Raw genomic sequence first — 17295 nt, forward strand, 5'->3', positions numbered from 1 at the left:
AAGAAAATTACATCAATAGATAAAACCACAGTACACAATAGAAAAGGTTATCCATGAAAATTAAAACATATCAATCATTACATTCTAGAATCAATTAAAAGGAAGTGGTTACATTATACATCGATGCTAATTCATAATAAGACACTAAAATATTCAAACTACCTAAAATCTCCCTACATGTCCATATGCTCATACTTTATCTTAAATAGCTTAATGCGTTGGTCAAGTTTCTAGGCCATTAGTCAAAAGAACCTTATTTCTTCTAAACCAGGCTCTACGAGTACATTTGCAGACAAAATATGCCACACTCAAATCTGAGGACTACTTGCACAACCGCAAAGCATCCACAGCTGTGGAAACACGATGTAGACAGAACAAAGGTATCAAATACGTTGCTCTCAAATCTTTCAGATTTTCACACACTAATAGAAAACGGACCATTGCTTCCCCACCCTTGTCACAAAGCGGACACACAGATTTTTCAGTCCAAACCCAGTTTTTAGTGAGGTTGCATACTGGTAAAGAACCAAAAAGTCGTTTCATATACAAAGCACAAGCATATGGTGGATTGAGTATGTCCAGGTAGTTTTCAAAACCCTGTGTCTGTTTTAGGGCCAGATAAAACAGACCCATCTCCAAGGCCATTACGACTGTCAAAGCCCTAATTGCCTTATATCCCTAGAAGACTTTTTATCCAAGCTTTTGCACTACCATCCATTTGGCTAGGATTTTGCCATTAGGTAGAAAGACCCAGCTGGACCAACCATCTTTCTGCATGAACTAGTCCTGCAATCTTTTGCCAGCCCCCGCCCCCTAAGGGTAATTTATTGTTTATTTGTACAGCGCTTATACACAAGATAACATGGCTCAGGATCTCGCAATAGTTCACTAAGCGTCGATTTCCCCACACCCTGACCCAATAAATTACAGGCCTAATTTCTATCTCCTCATCTGACGAGGGAAGATCGCACTCCATTCGAGTTGGACTACTTGGGATGCTTTGAGGGAGCAAGAGAAATGACTTCAAAAACGTGTTTTAGGATGTTCTTAGTGATGATGTTTCAACATTACCCAATATTTCTGCCCCTTACATTGAAGGCTCCTTCGCTTGGGCCTGATGCAGTTTAAGTGCCGGTCCCACAGCCCCTCTGCCGCATCTAGCACAACATGCCTTTACTGCTCCACTTGCTTTCTGAAGCACTGTGTTGACCTGGACTACCTGGTTTGCCCAAAGCTCCCCACTTCAGAACCGGATCCCCAGGTAGTCGTACCAATCCACCTGGTCTAGGATTCTACCATTCACTTGCAAATTTAGTGGTTTTGCCCTTTTCCTTTTAGGTAAAAAGATCATTGCCTTGGTTTGTGGCATGGATCTCTAGCCCCAACTTGTATTTGTATTTATTGAATTTTATATAGCGCTTTATGCCAAAGTGCTTTACATGAAACAGGAATACATAAGAAGCAATATAATAATACAAGTCATGAGTCAAGTAACCAAGAAAAATATGCAGAACAATTTGCCTCGATCATTAGGATGAAAAATGAGTAGGATTGAGCTATTAAGGGAAATAGCAGAGAACTGTCAGGAGAGAGACTGAAGTAGGTGGGATTTTAAGGAGGTGCGGAAAGAAGAATATGAGGTGATGGAGCGGAGAGGGAGAGAATTCCAGTAGAGTGAGGCAAGGAGCTGGAAGGAGCGGAAGCGGGTAGGGGCGCATGGTGCAGGTGGGACAGTGAGTAGGAAATGATCAGCAGAACGAAGTGGGCGAGATGGGCAGTAGAATAAGAGGAGGGAGGAAAGGTAGGGAGGGGGCGAGATCATGAAGAGATTTGAAGACGAGAAAGAGGAAGTTCAATTTGAGTTGAGACTGAAAGGAGAGCCAGCCAAGTGAGGAGAGTGAAGACAAGATGGAATCACCCAGGGCCCGACGTAGTCCCATTGGAGATGTAGACATCAGGACTGCGTCATCCTCAAAGAAAAGCACTGGGGTGCGTTCCCTCCCCATCCTTGGAGGATCCACCTTTTCCTCCAAGAGCCTATCTATGATTGAGTTAATATAGAGGCAAAACAGGATGGGGGCGAGGCCACATCCCGATGTACACCCCTTGCCACCTGAAATTGGCCTGCGACTTCACCCCTCAGTCCCCATTGTAATGCTGCCGTGTTGTTTCTATACAGAAGATGGACAGGGCGTAACAACTCATCAGGAATGTTTTTGTCCCTTAGGACAACCTAAAGGGTGTCTCTTGGCACACTGTCCAAAGCGGCCTTAAGGTCCACGAAAACCCCATACAAATTCATTCAAGATTCTTATATGTTTTTGGATTAATAAATGGAACCTGAAACTCTGGTCAATTGTACTTTTTCAAGCTTGGAATCCGGTCGGCAAGTGCCATAATTGGTTGGTTTCCTCGACTCAAGCCGTGAGACGCTGCAAGAGAACCTTCACAAAGTTTTTTCCTGCAGCGTAATGGGCCAGTAGTTACCGGTATCTGCCCTGTCCCCTTCTTAAATATGAGGACGATAATCGCAGATGTCCAGGATTCCAGTACCCATTCCCGTTGTAATATGGCATTATATACCCTTAGGAGCATCGGAGCCCAGACTACCCTTTTGCTTTTGTATAAATCGACTGTGACCCCATACGGCATGGCACACACCCCCTCCCCCAAACTGGAATGTTGCTGCCCTTGCCACTGTCATGATGCCTACCCCCAGGCATCCGGACCAAGCCCATCAGCCCCGGGAGCAGGCATCTAGACATTTAGTAAAACCTCAGTAGCCCCGGCTAGGGGCTATCTGGGTTCAGTCCTGGCGCCTTAGGCGCCAGGCTCATAGTAGGAATCAGTCCTGGCACCTAAGGCGCCAGGCTCAGTCATTACTTACCTCAGGCAGACCATGCTGGAAATGACTCCAATACAACATGAAGCCTGAAAGGGACTATTTTTCTACAGGGACTATTTTTTACTCGGGTGTGGTTCTAGGGACTTCTTACTGGGACTACTTTTGAGGCTATTTAAACCACGCCTGACCAGCTACACACGATTCGCGTTATTCTGCATCCGGCAGCCTAACACTCACCGTGCCTGCAGCCTGCATCCAGTCTTCTGCCACGCCCGCCTTGAATCCTGAGCTCCTAAAACAAAGCGGAAAGAAAGGGACAAGGTTAGAAAACGAACTTATTTCTATTCCACACCTGATTCTGGATCCATCTTGTCTCCGGACGTGTAAAGAACATAATTTCTGCATGCGCCGCACCTCCAGCTGCAGCACCGCGTCATACTCACCAGTCTTCACAGCATCCTTCGGGTCGGCGCTGCCTCCATCATTTCTTCGCCGAACTTCGGAACCTAGGAGACAAAAGTAAACCACAAGGTGAGCCGAGGGAACCAACAAATATAATTCTTACCACCATAGACTTACCTGATTTACCACCGGAGGCATCCCTTTGTGACTCTCCATATTTTCACGTAGCGCATCTGTAAAGAGAGACAAAACACGTTTTCCTCATGCAACATTTACCGGACAGCGCCGGGTAATACAGACTCTTACCTGAGCGCCACCAGCTTCCACAAGAGCATCTTTTCACGAGCCAGCTGCAAGACAAGAAAGGAAGGGGGGAACAAGAGTGAAAATCAGATCTATTGAACTCTATGAACTTAATACTTACTGGTCCTCACCACGAACCTCAGAGTAAACAGAGTAAATACTCTCCTGAACTTTCCCGAGCCTTCAAACTAGTGAAGTAACTGGAATCGACGCGCCCCTGCAAATCCACACAGGATGGAGAGCTCATCTTTCAAGAATATAAGGTGAGATTGCTGTGAGGGCATTTCAGAGGTGATTAGTTGGGGAGGACTGTGGGGGTGCCATCACTTGAATCCACAAGTGGCTAAATCCATCTCTCCACTTGCAGGAGAATATTTCTACGGGTTAAGCAGACAAGATTAGGAGGGCAGATCCAGTCAGTCATCCCTGCACTATGCATCACGTGGGTGGAGACCGCAGCTGCCTGGGTCCGACTGACGCCCCTGTGGGAGCCAGGTGAGCGTAACAGCCACTTCTTCTACTGTTCTGGCTAGGTGGGTTTTAATCCCCGTCACCCCATCTACACTAAAACCTAGATCAGTTCCCGATGGTGTGTCTATATCCCTAGGTGGTAGGCTATACAGGGCCTCAAATTTATTTCTACGCCTTACCAGGGTTATACTTTCCAACACACTAATGTCACCCTTCAGGTCAGCCAGTCAGTAATCAGCCTCCAAAAGCCCACATGATCCTTGGATCGAGCACAATCCTGGATGACTGCCCACGTATCTTGCATATATATACAAGGTCTTTTGGTGGCTATAGTATCATTATAGGCTTTTCTTAGTGACTGGAGTTTGTCCCTGTCAAACGGACCACCCCCCCTCATATAGGTAATCAAAGCCCACTTGACTGCTTTACAATCCTCATCCAAACAGGTGGACCCCTGATTCTCCAAAACCATTAAAGACAATATTGATTCCCTCGCACCAGCCTTGGCTGATCTCAGCAATCTCTCCTTTTCCTCTGGAGCTGTCCCAACTGCCTTGAAGCACTCCCTTGTGCAACCTCTGCTCGGAAAATCCTCCGACGACCCCTCCATTCCGGCAAACTACAGCCCTATCTCCATCACTCCTTTCTTGTGAAAACTCCTGGATAAACTAGCTATCTCTTAGCTGACCCTCCACACAGAATCTATTGGTTCCTTCCACAACCATCAATCTGGCTTTAGAGCACCCAGAGGCACGGAAACTGCTCTTCTGAACACCTGTGAAGACCTGATCTCAAATCTTGACACCAACACCCCCTCTATCCTCATTCTCCTCAACCTCTCCTCTCCTCTGCCTTTGACACGGTTAACCACGACATACTGATCTCACGTGTCCATGACACCCTAGGAATCACAGGTCAGGCTCTGGCATGGTTAACCTCCTTCCTCTGACAGCCCATCCCAGGTGGAACTCGGAGCCTTTCACTCTCTCAACCTGTGGCGTTTCCCAGGGATCTAACCTATCCCCCTGGTTCTTCAACGTTTATATGGCTGCTCTGGCACATCTGATCGCCACTTTAACCTCTAACTTCCAGTGCTATGTGGATGACATTCAACTATCTTTCATGCTACCCTCAGCCGCCTCCTCCTCCTCCTCGCTCATATCTGACTGTCTGCTATTCAGTCTTGGTGTGCTGCAAACAACCTCTGCTGCAACGGCACTAAGTCGGAGATCATTCACATTGGGACCCCCTGCTCCCGCTTTCCCACTTTTTCTCTGGCCGGCATCCCTTGGCCCTGCACCCGCACTCACCTCCGAAGCAAGAAACCTTGAGGTCATACTCAACTTCACGCTCTCCTTCTCCTCTCACATTTCAGACATCTCTAAAAAGTCTAACTATCAGCTACACCTCCTCAGAGGTACACTACCTTTTCTCACTTTCCCACAGAGGCTCACTGGTTCTCTCCAGGCCTGACTATTGCAACAGTCTCTTCCTGAACCTGCCTTTTTCTGCCCTGTACCCTCTGCAAATCATTCAGAAGAGGACCGCAAGTCTTATCCTTGGCCTCAAGCCCAGGGACCACATCTATCCGGCACTGAAATCCCTTCACTGGCTCCCCGTGGTGGCAAATTCAAGACCCTTTGCATTGTTCACAAGGCTTTCTGGGGCCTGGGACCTACCTACCTGCAACACTGTCTACCTAAATACTGTCCCTCACGAGCCCGCCGCTCATCTACCTCCAACCTCCTACGAGTGAGCCGGTTCTTCAAGCAGAAATTTGGAGGGAGATCCCCATCCTCAGCAGGTGCCTCCCTCTGGAATAGCCTCCCTGCCACTCTGTCTTGAGCCAGATCTCCTTAGATTCTGGAAACTCCTCAAGACTTTCCTCTTCTCCTCTTTCCCTCTAACCTGCTAACATAGTTCTATGCTTTTTCCCTCTCTTCCCTCCTCCTCCTCCGTACAGCATGCAGACTGGCCGCTGGGTGTATCTCAGAGTCTCATTGGTGCCCAGTATCCCTGCCAGTCCTCCCTCGCACTTGCCTCAGGGCCCTGCACCCTACCCACTCAATGCATTTGAGAACATAACCCAAGAGAGTGGCTCTCACTGCACTTACCCCAGTCTCAACTGACCAGGTGCACTTGATCCTCCCTGTAACTCTCTGTGCACTTGCTCGATCTGTACACTCCTCGCCGAAGATCGTATGCCTTTTCTCCCTTGTCTTTACCCCTTAATTGCATTGTTTAAAACTGCAGAATCGCCACCAGGCCTATTTGCTGTCTCCCAAACTGCTTACTGTACTTTTTTTTTTTTTTTATGCACTTACTCTGCCTGTGCAGACTATTATCATCTCAGAAATTCAAGGGCTCTGAGCAAATGTTTGTTTTTTCCCCAATGGTCCCACCCTCCTTGAGCGCTTTGAAACACTTACCCATGTATAGGCGCTATATAAATAAACAATACCATACCAATACCAAATCAGGTATCCATCTTCTTTACCCCTTTCCTACTTTGCTTTACTGGGACTGATAAAGGGTGCTCAACTGTCTCCTAGATGCTGGCAACATTTGCACATATTTTTTCCCAGGGGTGTTTATATCACAGATTACTTCAATTTGGCCAAGAGCTTTGCCATGTAGCAATGGAGCCAAGTCCTCCAAATTCACTATTGGCCATTTAACAGAGTGTCGAGCATGACCTTGCACTGGCATGTCAGCTGCTCGATTCAATTCTACAGGCGGCAGTTGACCCGGGTTCTTCACAAGGCAAGTGTGATTGGTCTATGGTAGCTTTTCAAGCGTTCCAGAACCTCAAAACCCACCACTTTCATTATCTGTATTGTGCACCTCATTTCTGTGTCTTGCTGCTCAATTATTGCTAACATCATTTATGTTTTTTTACAATGTTTTTTTACTCAATTGTCCTATTATGGTACGTTTGGCTTCAATTATGATGTTACATCATACTGGTCTTTATCACTGATTTTATTCCTTTCCCTTTTTGTCTGGCTGTAGTCCTCAGCTAGAGATAATTTGTTTATGCGTTACCCCCCACAAATGTGTGTTCATGAGGGTTATTTTGCCCAGATGCTTTAGTATTGGCATGGTGGGATGCACCTACATCGCCAGGTTTCCCTGTTTGCATAGCCCATTTAAATACTATTTTCTGAGTCGTCACACGACCAGGTAAAACAGTCTTCTTCCGTCTCCGTACGATCGCCCTTTCCAATGGCTGCCTCCCGGTATCTCTCTCTTAGCTCTTGGTCAGGGACATCATTGCACCAAAATGCCAGTGGTAACGGAAGTGACATCACACGACCCTTGACCTCAGATGACATCAGGAAGTTATGTCATTTGAAACCACCCAGAAGTGACATCAAGGGAAGCAATGGAACACAACCTTTCACCCCTTGACAAAGCAGGAAGTGGCATCACATAGCATTGTCCAAAGTACACTACGAATAATATTGTTACAATATCATTCTAATGTGAAACACATTTCAGTCAAGAAGGTATCGTTAATATCAGTGTGCATGGGTCAATATTACCAAATTATTGTGAATGCAAGCAGATATCCAAGCACAAATGATATGGATGTTTTATTATATAGCACTTATGCTCAAGCGCTTTATATAGAACAAATATACATACAATATCACCCAACCTGTGTTGGTACTCATTTATCAACCTTAGAAGGATGAAAGGCTGAATTGGTCTTGCCGGGATTCGAACCTGCAGATCACACACACATCGGAGCAGTGAGCGATCAACCCACTGAGCTATTTTACCAGCTATAGCTATCTTACTGGCTACAGTAAACTGAGCAATTACATGTCCGAATCATCTCAAAGTGAGAAAGCAAATTACACTTAGTAGTGGATATCATTAAACTAGTTACTGAGATTAAACAGCAGGCCCGCTCATCTACAGGTCTGGTGCAAAGCTGGCCACAAGTCAAGCCTACGTGGATCTACTTTTCAGGCTTCAGAGGTTGGCAAAACACATACCATTGAGAGGGTTAATAACTGTGTGTTAAAGAGTTTAGAGTAGCACAGGAAAAGCAGCGCACTCACATGGCATCCCGTACGATGGGCTATCGTTACCTCATACATGCAAACAAACATCCTGAACAGCATGCAACGGAGATAGGAAAGATAGACACATTACAACAAAGCACTAATTGTGGCACAATGAAATCAAGGGCCACTTTATGTGCTATGGTCAAACATTTCTACACTGTACACAAGGTATTACCCAAATTGTTTGTTTACAATTGTTCGAATGAACAATTGACCGAATTTAAAGTGTCACAATTGACACATATATATATATATATAGGTTTTGGGGGGCTTTGGGAGGGTTTGACATTGGATGGGGGTTGTGGGGGGTTTCCCCCCACATATATGTTACAATTAATCTTCACCTTCACAATTCGGTCAATTGTAATTCGAACAGTTGTAAAACGAACAATTCGTATACAACCGTACACAAGCTTTTAGGCACAAGGATTTTGTGAAGTGACTGAGGACACCGAGATGGAATGTCTTGTGATGATCGTAACACAGACAACGGCAGATTAAAATATGCTATTATTACAACTTGCGAAAAGCAAAACACACAGTCAGAAATGGATGCTTATTCGACTATAAATGCTTTTTGGAAGTTTCTATCTGCATTGTGAATTTGAGGTGCTTAAGAGCAGACTAAATCAGTGACTCACCCCCTGAAGTGTGCCTGCCTGAAATAAACCTTTAATGAGTCTAGCAATTATTGTATAGAATTCCAGAAAGACACATTATTTGTTATTCCTATTCTTTCTTATTTAGGGTCACTTGTGGAACCTTCTTTTTTAAAATTAATTTATTTTTTAAGGAGGCCTGAACAAGAAAGCCAGCCACTACAGAAACAGTCACATGGTGCTGGCCAAGCCCAGGAGCTTCCATTTAAAAATAAAAAACATTTAAAATAATATAGAGTTCTTTTTTTAGGGGTAGCACAGGAGACCACAGGGGTAGCAAGGGAGCCTTCAAGGGTTGCAGGTGCGACCACTGGCGAGCCCCAAATGACATCCTTGCTCTCGATTCCTCCACACCACCACTAGCACCACAGTGTAGCTTCAAGTCAGAGGCTCGTTCTCATCAGCTGCTGAGTTCATGAAGATTTCAGCCTTACCTTGTCCCAACACTAAGTAAGTAATGTACCTGTGTTTTGAATATGGATCAACTGAAACCACATCAGTCGTTTCGATTCCCATATTGGTAGACATGGGATTCTTTATAGGGAGTTCCGGATAGGACTCAGAGTGGCTGTCTCCTAGAGGAAAGCCACTCCCAGTGAGGTCCTTTTCCAAACCCCTAGGGATGGTTTTGCTCAGCGGGCTCCCCTCCCTAGCCTCAAAGGGGGTGGTTCCCCCCTGGAAATAATGGACGAATTTCCCAGATTCGTCTTAGCTGGCTATTAATTAATGTTTCTGTTTGCAACACCACCCAGGAGGCAAAGCATGATTAGATTGGACAGGGCAACACACCTAAAGTGAACAGGATGGGGGTGGGAGGAGTATAAAGAAAGCAATATGAAGAAGCTAGTTGTGGGTGATTCGGGTAAGGTCCAAGGAGGAGGAGGAGGCAGACCAAGAGACCAGCAGGAGGAAGGAGAAGCAATGTGTGGAGGATATTTTTGGAGCAGTTGAGGTATTGGTTATTGAGAGCAAGTGGTACTGAACTGTAAGTGTGCATGAAAGAGTTTAGTAAGGAGTGACTGTGAAGTGCTTGTGTGAGTGAAAGAAAGTGGTTTGATTAGAAGATGGATGGATTAGTCGGGCGGAGGAGGGAGTAGTAGTGCAGAGGAGCAACTAACTGTTTGAAGGAGGGATTAACTGTGTGGAGGAGGTAGTAGTGTGAATGAGGGAATAGCAGTGCGGCGCCGGGAGTAATAGTGTGGAAGGAGGAGTAATCGTGTGAAGGAGAGTTTAGTTAAAATTAAGGGACAGAGGGGAGGCTAGGCGGAATGGAAGACATCAGGAGGGACAGGGGAGGAAGGCACAGGGAATAGAAAGAGTGAAGAGTGTGGACAGAAGAGTAACGAGAGAAGAATATCAGTTAGAAGAGCATTGAAAGGAATGTGTTAGAGTAATAGGAGGCCCCTTACATCAGGAGTGTCTGAATGCCAGAATCCACTATCCTCTTTAGACCACTAAACACTGGACAGTTTAGGTACAGTTAAGAAGTCCAGCAGGGCGATTAGAGCCAGATACACACTAGACTTTAAGTACTTCCCATCTAGCATAAGGCAGAACCTAGACAGTATTTACTAACCCTGGGAGAAGGGACATCTGGGTTAAGGTGACATTGTTTAGACGAGAGAGGGGGATGGCCCTGGAGCCCATCACAAAAACAAAACAAAAACACTTTGAACTGCCTGCATTGGAGTGTTCTTTGAGCCATCTGGGACAACATATTTGTGGGGTTTTAGGCACAGTCACTAAGCAGGGATAACCAGGCTGAAACACCAAAAACAAGTGACAATCTTGAGCCTGTGAAAGGTCAAGATGAAAAAGAACCAGGCAGAAAGTGGTGACATTTTCAGGTTTACGGATTGATTTGTGACATGCTTTTGTGTCTCGGAGGTCAGCAGTGTTGTCCCAGATTCTTCCTAGATAAAGTGAATGGAATTTCCACTGGTCATGTGAATACAATTGCAAGATGTCGTACACTTATATATTAAGATCCTATGTATGTGTCTGATTATATGAGATATTCCAACATCCAAATCCGTAGAAACATATTTGAACTGTATGTAAATAATATCACTTTCTTTTTTCTTTTTAATCAGTATTTTGAAACAACTCTTTTTACCTGGTTATAATGAGCCATATTTTCAGCCTTGCTACCATAGTCCAATGCCTTGAGTACCCCCGTTCGAAATACCTAAAATAATAAAAAGACAAAAATATATGCATTTTTAATTTGCTAGACAATTGCTTCTACGATTGTAGGTAACAATTAAAAGGCAATTTAATATACAAAGCAGGTTGTTAAGTGAAATATACTTTCTTCTTGTGTGGTACCATAAGTAGTGCAAAAAGACTACATGTGTGTGAATGTCCATAACTCGGGTAAGATGCCAATTTACACCGTACACAATCTTCTGTAGACTGACGATAATTTTGTTTTAGCTAAGCTAATGTTTAGTCTCTGTCAGTGAGGGAAAACAGAACACATGATAGACAAGGAAAGACGTTCAACACCTTTATTTCTCTCACGGAAAGAGTTGCAAAACACCAATGTTGTGCTGGCAGAGTTATAAAAAAGAAAATAGGTTGCCCAACCAGGCTGGATTATGATCTCGGTTGTAGGGAAAGGAAGTAACGAAACAGCTATGAGCTAAACAGTTTTCAAAGTCTTTGGACCGATCCTGATCCTCACTAGCAAGGATGTTAGTGCTTTCCCTGGGGGTTAACTTCACCATGTATTCAGGCTTTCAGGGGAACGCAGGTTGGTTACACTACAATACATTTCAGAAGATACCACTAGAATTTAAAAGGGCCAACTATGTCAGGCTAGAGGTACAACACAACAAGTACAAAGGTATTTTCCAGAAGGATCTACTGTCCAAGTCCACATCCAGTTCCATTTTCCACGCAAATACAACTGCAGGGATAAAGTCCCCTGCATCTGGGTGAAATTTACTTCCAGACACAGCCAGGCCAGTCTTCAGGGAACACTCTCTTGCTCCCCCTGCTGGCTGTATGACCCGTTTTATCATGAGATTGAACGCCATAGTGAGTTTTGGGGTGAGGGGTGCAGGAAAGCCTGCACCTAGCTCAGACCAAGAAGAAAGGTTCGGGTCATCCTAAATCTGAAAAGGAGTGAGCTACTGACTCCCTTTGAACTGCATGAACTCGGGCACTATTTTATGAGACCGGGTAAGCCAAGCACCTGCACCCTCAGAACTGAGTAAAGGGAAGGTTTCTGAGGACACTCAGTCCCACTAAAAAGGCAACAATTCTGGTTCTTCTGTTTGTTTAGGGTGATCCCGTTTTAAATGGAGTTGCCTAATCCTGTAACTAGCTCCAAATAGAGATAGTAAACACTGACATATGGTGTCCTTCTTGGTCACAGGTAGAAAGAACCCTGTGACAAACCCTTTAGTTGCACGTTAAATTCATATTCTTTTATCTTTTATACACAGCGTCTTTGTTTGTAGCCTAGAGCTCTACCAAAGATACACAAAGTAGAGCAAAAGCAAAGGGTATCTTGAAGAGACTTCCTTTTTACTGCTATGGTCCTATGTGTGACAAGGCCAGAACTCTGGGCTTGTCAAAGGGGTATACACATCCCCCTCAGCTAGGGATGGTAAACCTAGGGGAAGCACAGGGCCAGTCCTCACCCTGCAGACCAGGACAGTGGAGAGGGAACCGGCTCCATTCCCAGCCCTTACACCAGCACGTATATGTGAATTAGCCCTGTTGCTCATAGCATACTTCCAAAACAAAAGGCCTGCCAGAGTTTTTGCATTTCTTCTACAGCCGATATGCCGGTGCAGAGTGGCTAGAAAAAAATGCAAAGAAAAAGAAACCTGCCATAGCTACATGCTAACTGCATTGTTGTCCCAAAAACATACACCTTCCAAGGTGTAGACAACCCTCCAGCATCCAACACTGAGTGGAACTCCTCGAGAACACCAGAAAAAGAGGCAACTGGAAGAACTCTGCTACGCATTTGCAAGGCAGTCTGTGCAATGCTCCCCAGCTGCAATGAACAAAGCCGCTGGTTGATGGTGGAACCACTAGACCACCCGGTACTAAACAGAGGGGCACAGACCACCCACAGGGCTGGACTTACCTTGGGAAGGCGGGGGCAAAAGCCTCCTATTAAGAACTGGGACAATCCACTACACTGGACACTATTGCTAGCCAGTATGGGGGCCAACGTGGAGAATACAGGTGGGCTTTACCCACTATGTGAAAACTTGGCTGATTAACACCAGCAGGGTGGGGAAGAAAAGAACCAATGACAAGAAAAGATGGACCATTTAACTGGCTTAAAGGAATTAGGAAGTGGTGGGTGGAGTTGAGGGAGGAGAGTAGTGCAAGGCCCAGAGAAGAGAAGGTGGGAGAGATTAAGAGTGATTAGCGCAAGAGCTAACAGAGCATGATATTGGAAGGCACATTCCCAATCCTTATATAACACTAAATTATAAATTACTCCCCGTAGTGACTAACGTACTCTTAGTCCTTCTCCCCGTTCCTCCATACTGCATGGGTGCCCCTTCCAAGGGACGGGAGACCTTTTTCACCAGAAAAAACCTTATTCCCCTTTAAATTTAGAGGCGCGCGGGGGTGCGGCTTTGGGAGCATGCGCTGCCCTGACTCCGCCCTCCGGCGCCACACCTCAGTCCCCATTGACGTGTCGACAATGGATTTAACATTGCCTAATGACACCAGTATTATTAGGGGGGGGGATGGTGGGACGTATGGAGGAAAGGGGACTAAGAGTATGTTAGTCACTATGGTGAGTAACTTCTAATTACTCTTACACCCTGTCCCCTTTCCTCCATACTGCATGAGCAATTACAACTGAATGTAGCCCCATGGTGGAGAGGAGACCGTCCTTAAGCAAATAGGTTCCTGAGAACAGCCTGTCCGAAAGCCGCATCTGATCTAGAGCCAGCATCCAAACAGTAATGCTTGCAGAAAGCCGAGGGAGTGGCCCAAGTGGCCGCGCTGCTTATAACTTGCCAAGGGACATGGCACTGGAGAACTCTCTGTGCCTCATCCTTGGGATCGACAAAAAACGTAGGAAGGACTATTTTTTTGTTCAAATGGAAAGTAGATGGCACCATAGGCAGAAATGCTGGGTGTGTCCGCAGGACTACTTTGTCCTTGTGAAAGGTAGTATATGATTCTGAGGCGACCAGCACCTGGATTTCCCTGACTCTGCGAGCCGATGTGAGTTTCTGTGGCGCGGGGTGGATGACTCTGTCCCCCTGCTGCAATAGAAGATGTGCTGGGCCCTCGGAAGGTGAATCGGAGGCATCAACGAGAGGCTGAGCTGCTCAGAGAACCATGGCCTGGCCGGCCACCAGGCAGCTATTAGGATGATATTGAGCTGGCGAGACTCCTTGATCTTGCAAATCACTCTGTGAATCAGCAGAGCGGGCGGGAAGGCGTACGTTGCCATGCTGTTCCACTGAATCTGAAATGCGTCACCCACCTGGGGGAGACCCATCTGTTGAAGATCTCCTGAATAATGAGGTTGTTTAGTTGCCACTTGTGATTGTCTGCTCCCAACCTGCTGAGCCGGTCCACCTCCAGGTTGGATTCCCCCAGAAAGTGGACTGCCATGAGGTAGATGTTTTCCAGGGGCCAATTCCACATGCTGGTTGCCAGTCTGCACAGTGAAGGGGATGTGGTGCCTCCCTGCTTGTTGACATAGTACATTCTGGTTGAGTTGTCTATCTGGATGAAGACAACCTTGCCCCTGAGAAGTGGAAGGAATGCTCTGAGCACTAGCCAGACGGCATTCAGCTCCAACCAATTGATGTGATATTCCTGCTCCTGTCGAGTCCAGGTGCCGTGGACTGAGCCATCGAGCAAGGAGTCAGGTGACGGTGACCTGCGGAGTGGGAGGCCGCAAGGGCTTGCCCGTCCGCAGGTTGCAGTCCCTGGACCACCATGTGAGGTCTGGGTGGGGAGATGGAGGAACGTTGATCATCTCGGATTGAGAGCCCCGCTCCTGGTTCCATGAAGGCACGAAGTGCAGCTGAATCCTCCTCATCCTCAGTCTCATGTGTGGGACGGCTAACAGGACCTCCGCCAAGAGAACCAGGAGATGCTGGTACCACCAGGCCGAGGTCACCTCTCTGCTGAGGAAGTGAGTTGTGGCCCTCCTCAGGCCCGACGGAAACACCTTCTCGGAGCACGTGTCCCAGATGAGGCCCAAGAATGTCAGAGTCTGCGTGGGCTGCAGCTGCGACTTCTTGAGATTGAGCGAAAAGCCCAGATTGTGCAGTTTGTTCATGAGGACATGGGAAGAGTGATGAACCGCTTCCGGAGGCGTAGCCCTGACGAGCCAGTCATCGAGGTATGGGTAGATGTGGAGGCCCTGCGCTCTGAGGGCAGCCACAGTTTTCAGGAATCTGGTAAAGACCCTGTGGGCCGAGTTGAGGCCAAAAGGAAGGACCTTGTATTGGAAATGGTAGCCCATGATCCTGAACCGTAGGAAAGAACGAAGGGGCTGCCAAATCAGGATGTTAGGTAAGCGTCCTTCAGATCCAGGGAGCACATCCAGTCTCTCTTGCGCAATGGCTCCACTATAAAAGCTGGTGCAACCATCTTGAATTTTTGTCGAGGTAAGTTGAGGTTGAGGGTGGAATGGTCCAGCACAACTCTCATGCCCGCCTGGTTCTTTTTCTGAATGGCAAAAATCCTGGAGTAAAAGCCCAAGCCTCTCTGGGAGGATGGGACTTCCTCCACGGCCTGGCTCTCTACGAACGAGCGGATCTCTGCCAGAAGAGTTACTGTCCCAACTTGATGGAGTGGAGGGGAGGAGAGGCGGGAATGGGTAGGCGGTACCCCGTGGATACTATGGAGAGGATCCAGGGGTCCGCGAAGTTCTGGCGCTAGAAATGTGCATGGAGAGCAAGCCTGCCCCCCACTGGAGACACGTGGACACAAAGGGGCGTGTCATGCCTTCTTTCCCGCAGAGGCTGTTGTAGAGGAGGGGGACTGGAAAAAGCCCTTACTCCCCTCCCCCCTTTTTTGTTGCTTGAGCCGATTTGGAGTCAGCGAGCGGTCCGGCTGCCTGGACCTTCGTTCCTGGAAGCCGCGGAACCCTCAGTGAGTACGCCCATTGTCGGAGCGCTGCTGTGACTTGGTGTACGATTTGGCTGTGGTCTTTGTCAAGATGGATAAAGACTTGGGCATTTGTGAGCTGTTTTTCTTTTTGTTCAGCTCCTCGTCCGTTGTGGAGTGGAAGAGGTCACCCCCTTTGAACGGAAGATCTAAGATGCGTTCCTGGACATCCGGGTTGAATTTCGTTGCACGGAGCCAGGCTGTCCTTCTCATGTCCGTGGCGATACAAATGGCACAGCCAGAGGTGTCAATATGGGCCACGGTGGACTCAATGAGATCCTGCACCACCAGCTTGGCCTCAGCCAGTCCCGCCTTGAAATGTGATTGGCTCTGCGTAGGGAGTTCTGGGAGGAAGTCCGCAATTTTCCGCCATAACCTCTGGTTGGCGGCAGCCAGCATGGCGTCAGCGTTGGCTTGACAAAGATGCAAGGACGCGTTGGAATAAAGCTTCTTCCCGTAAGCCTGCAAGATCTTCTCCTTGCCTAGCAGTGTCGCAGAGGAGTAAGCCGAGGACGACTGAGGCTTGAAGTATAGTGATGCTGCAGCGATCACCAAGGAGTGTGGCTGATGATGGGTCTATAACAAGAGTGTATCCCCCTCCATCTGCCTGTACTTGCCGTCCTGGCATCGATTGACTGGATGGACAGAGTGGGGCTTGAGCCAACCCTTTTTGGCCAGGGAGACTACATCGGTCTGCAGTGGAATTCCCATTCTGACAGAGGGGCGCCGTGTGAGGACTTCAACCAGGACCCCCTCTGCCAGTTGCTCCACCTCGGGTTGAGGCAGGCCCAGGTATTCTGCCAGCCCTGCCAGACATTCGTGGAAGGACCTGGCTGACGAGGGCGTGTCAGGGTCCTCCTCCTCATCCGTGTCCTGAGGATCAGGAGGGTACTGCGTTGGTGGGGGAGTAGTGGGAGCCGGCGGCTGGGGTACCGGGACCGGAGCCAGAGGCTGTGGAGGAGGCTGGTACGAACCGCCTGAGGAATCGGCTGGGGGGCCGGATGCAGAGGCTGCGCCAGGGCCGGAGGCACCGGAGGAGGAGCCGGAGGTGCTTAAAGCATTGGTTTGAAGCACGTCCCTGATGGCATCCCGGAGGATAACCCCCATCTGAGGGTTTTCATGAGCCAGAGGAACATCTCAAAGAATGTGTCTTCACAGGCTGGAGGAGTGGTAGGGGATATAGACGGGGTAGCGGGTGGCTGCAGGAGCCGCTGCATACCCTGCCCATACGGACGCAGTGGAAATCTGCCCAGCGCAAATGAAGGATAGGCTGTAGGTCATGTACCTGGTTGAGGCCAGTCCCACCTTGACACTCGTTCCTCGCCGAACTCCTGGAATGGCGTCAGATGGGTGCTGATGTCTGGCACGGCGGCCATTTTATCGAGCTGCCTGCCACGTGCCTGCATCGTGTTGCTTAGCTCAC

The 17295-nt window shown here is 47.6% G+C and overlaps 1 protein-coding gene across 4 annotated transcripts in view; it reads right to left on the reverse strand.

The window, feature by feature from the left end:
• Positions 1 to 17295, reverse strand: part of LOC138472877 (lysosomal acid lipase/cholesteryl ester hydrolase-like) — a 661393-nt gene that overhangs the window by 301490 nt on the left and 342608 nt on the right. For all 4 annotated transcript variants that reach the window (XM_069611276.1, XM_069611277.1, XM_069611275.1 and 1 more), the window contains exon 9: positions 10873 to 10944. In XM_069611276.1, the coding sequence (XP_069467377.1) occupies positions 10873 to 10944 (72 nt within the window). The remainder of the gene's footprint in view (positions 1 to 10872; positions 10945 to 17295) is intronic.

This window comes from Ambystoma mexicanum, chromosome 8 (genome assembly GCF_040938575.1).
Source record: "Ambystoma mexicanum isolate Mex_15411 chromosome 8, UKY_AmexF1_1, whole genome shotgun sequence".
Taxonomy (NCBI): Eukaryota; Metazoa; Chordata; class Amphibia; order Caudata; family Ambystomatidae; genus Ambystoma; species Ambystoma mexicanum.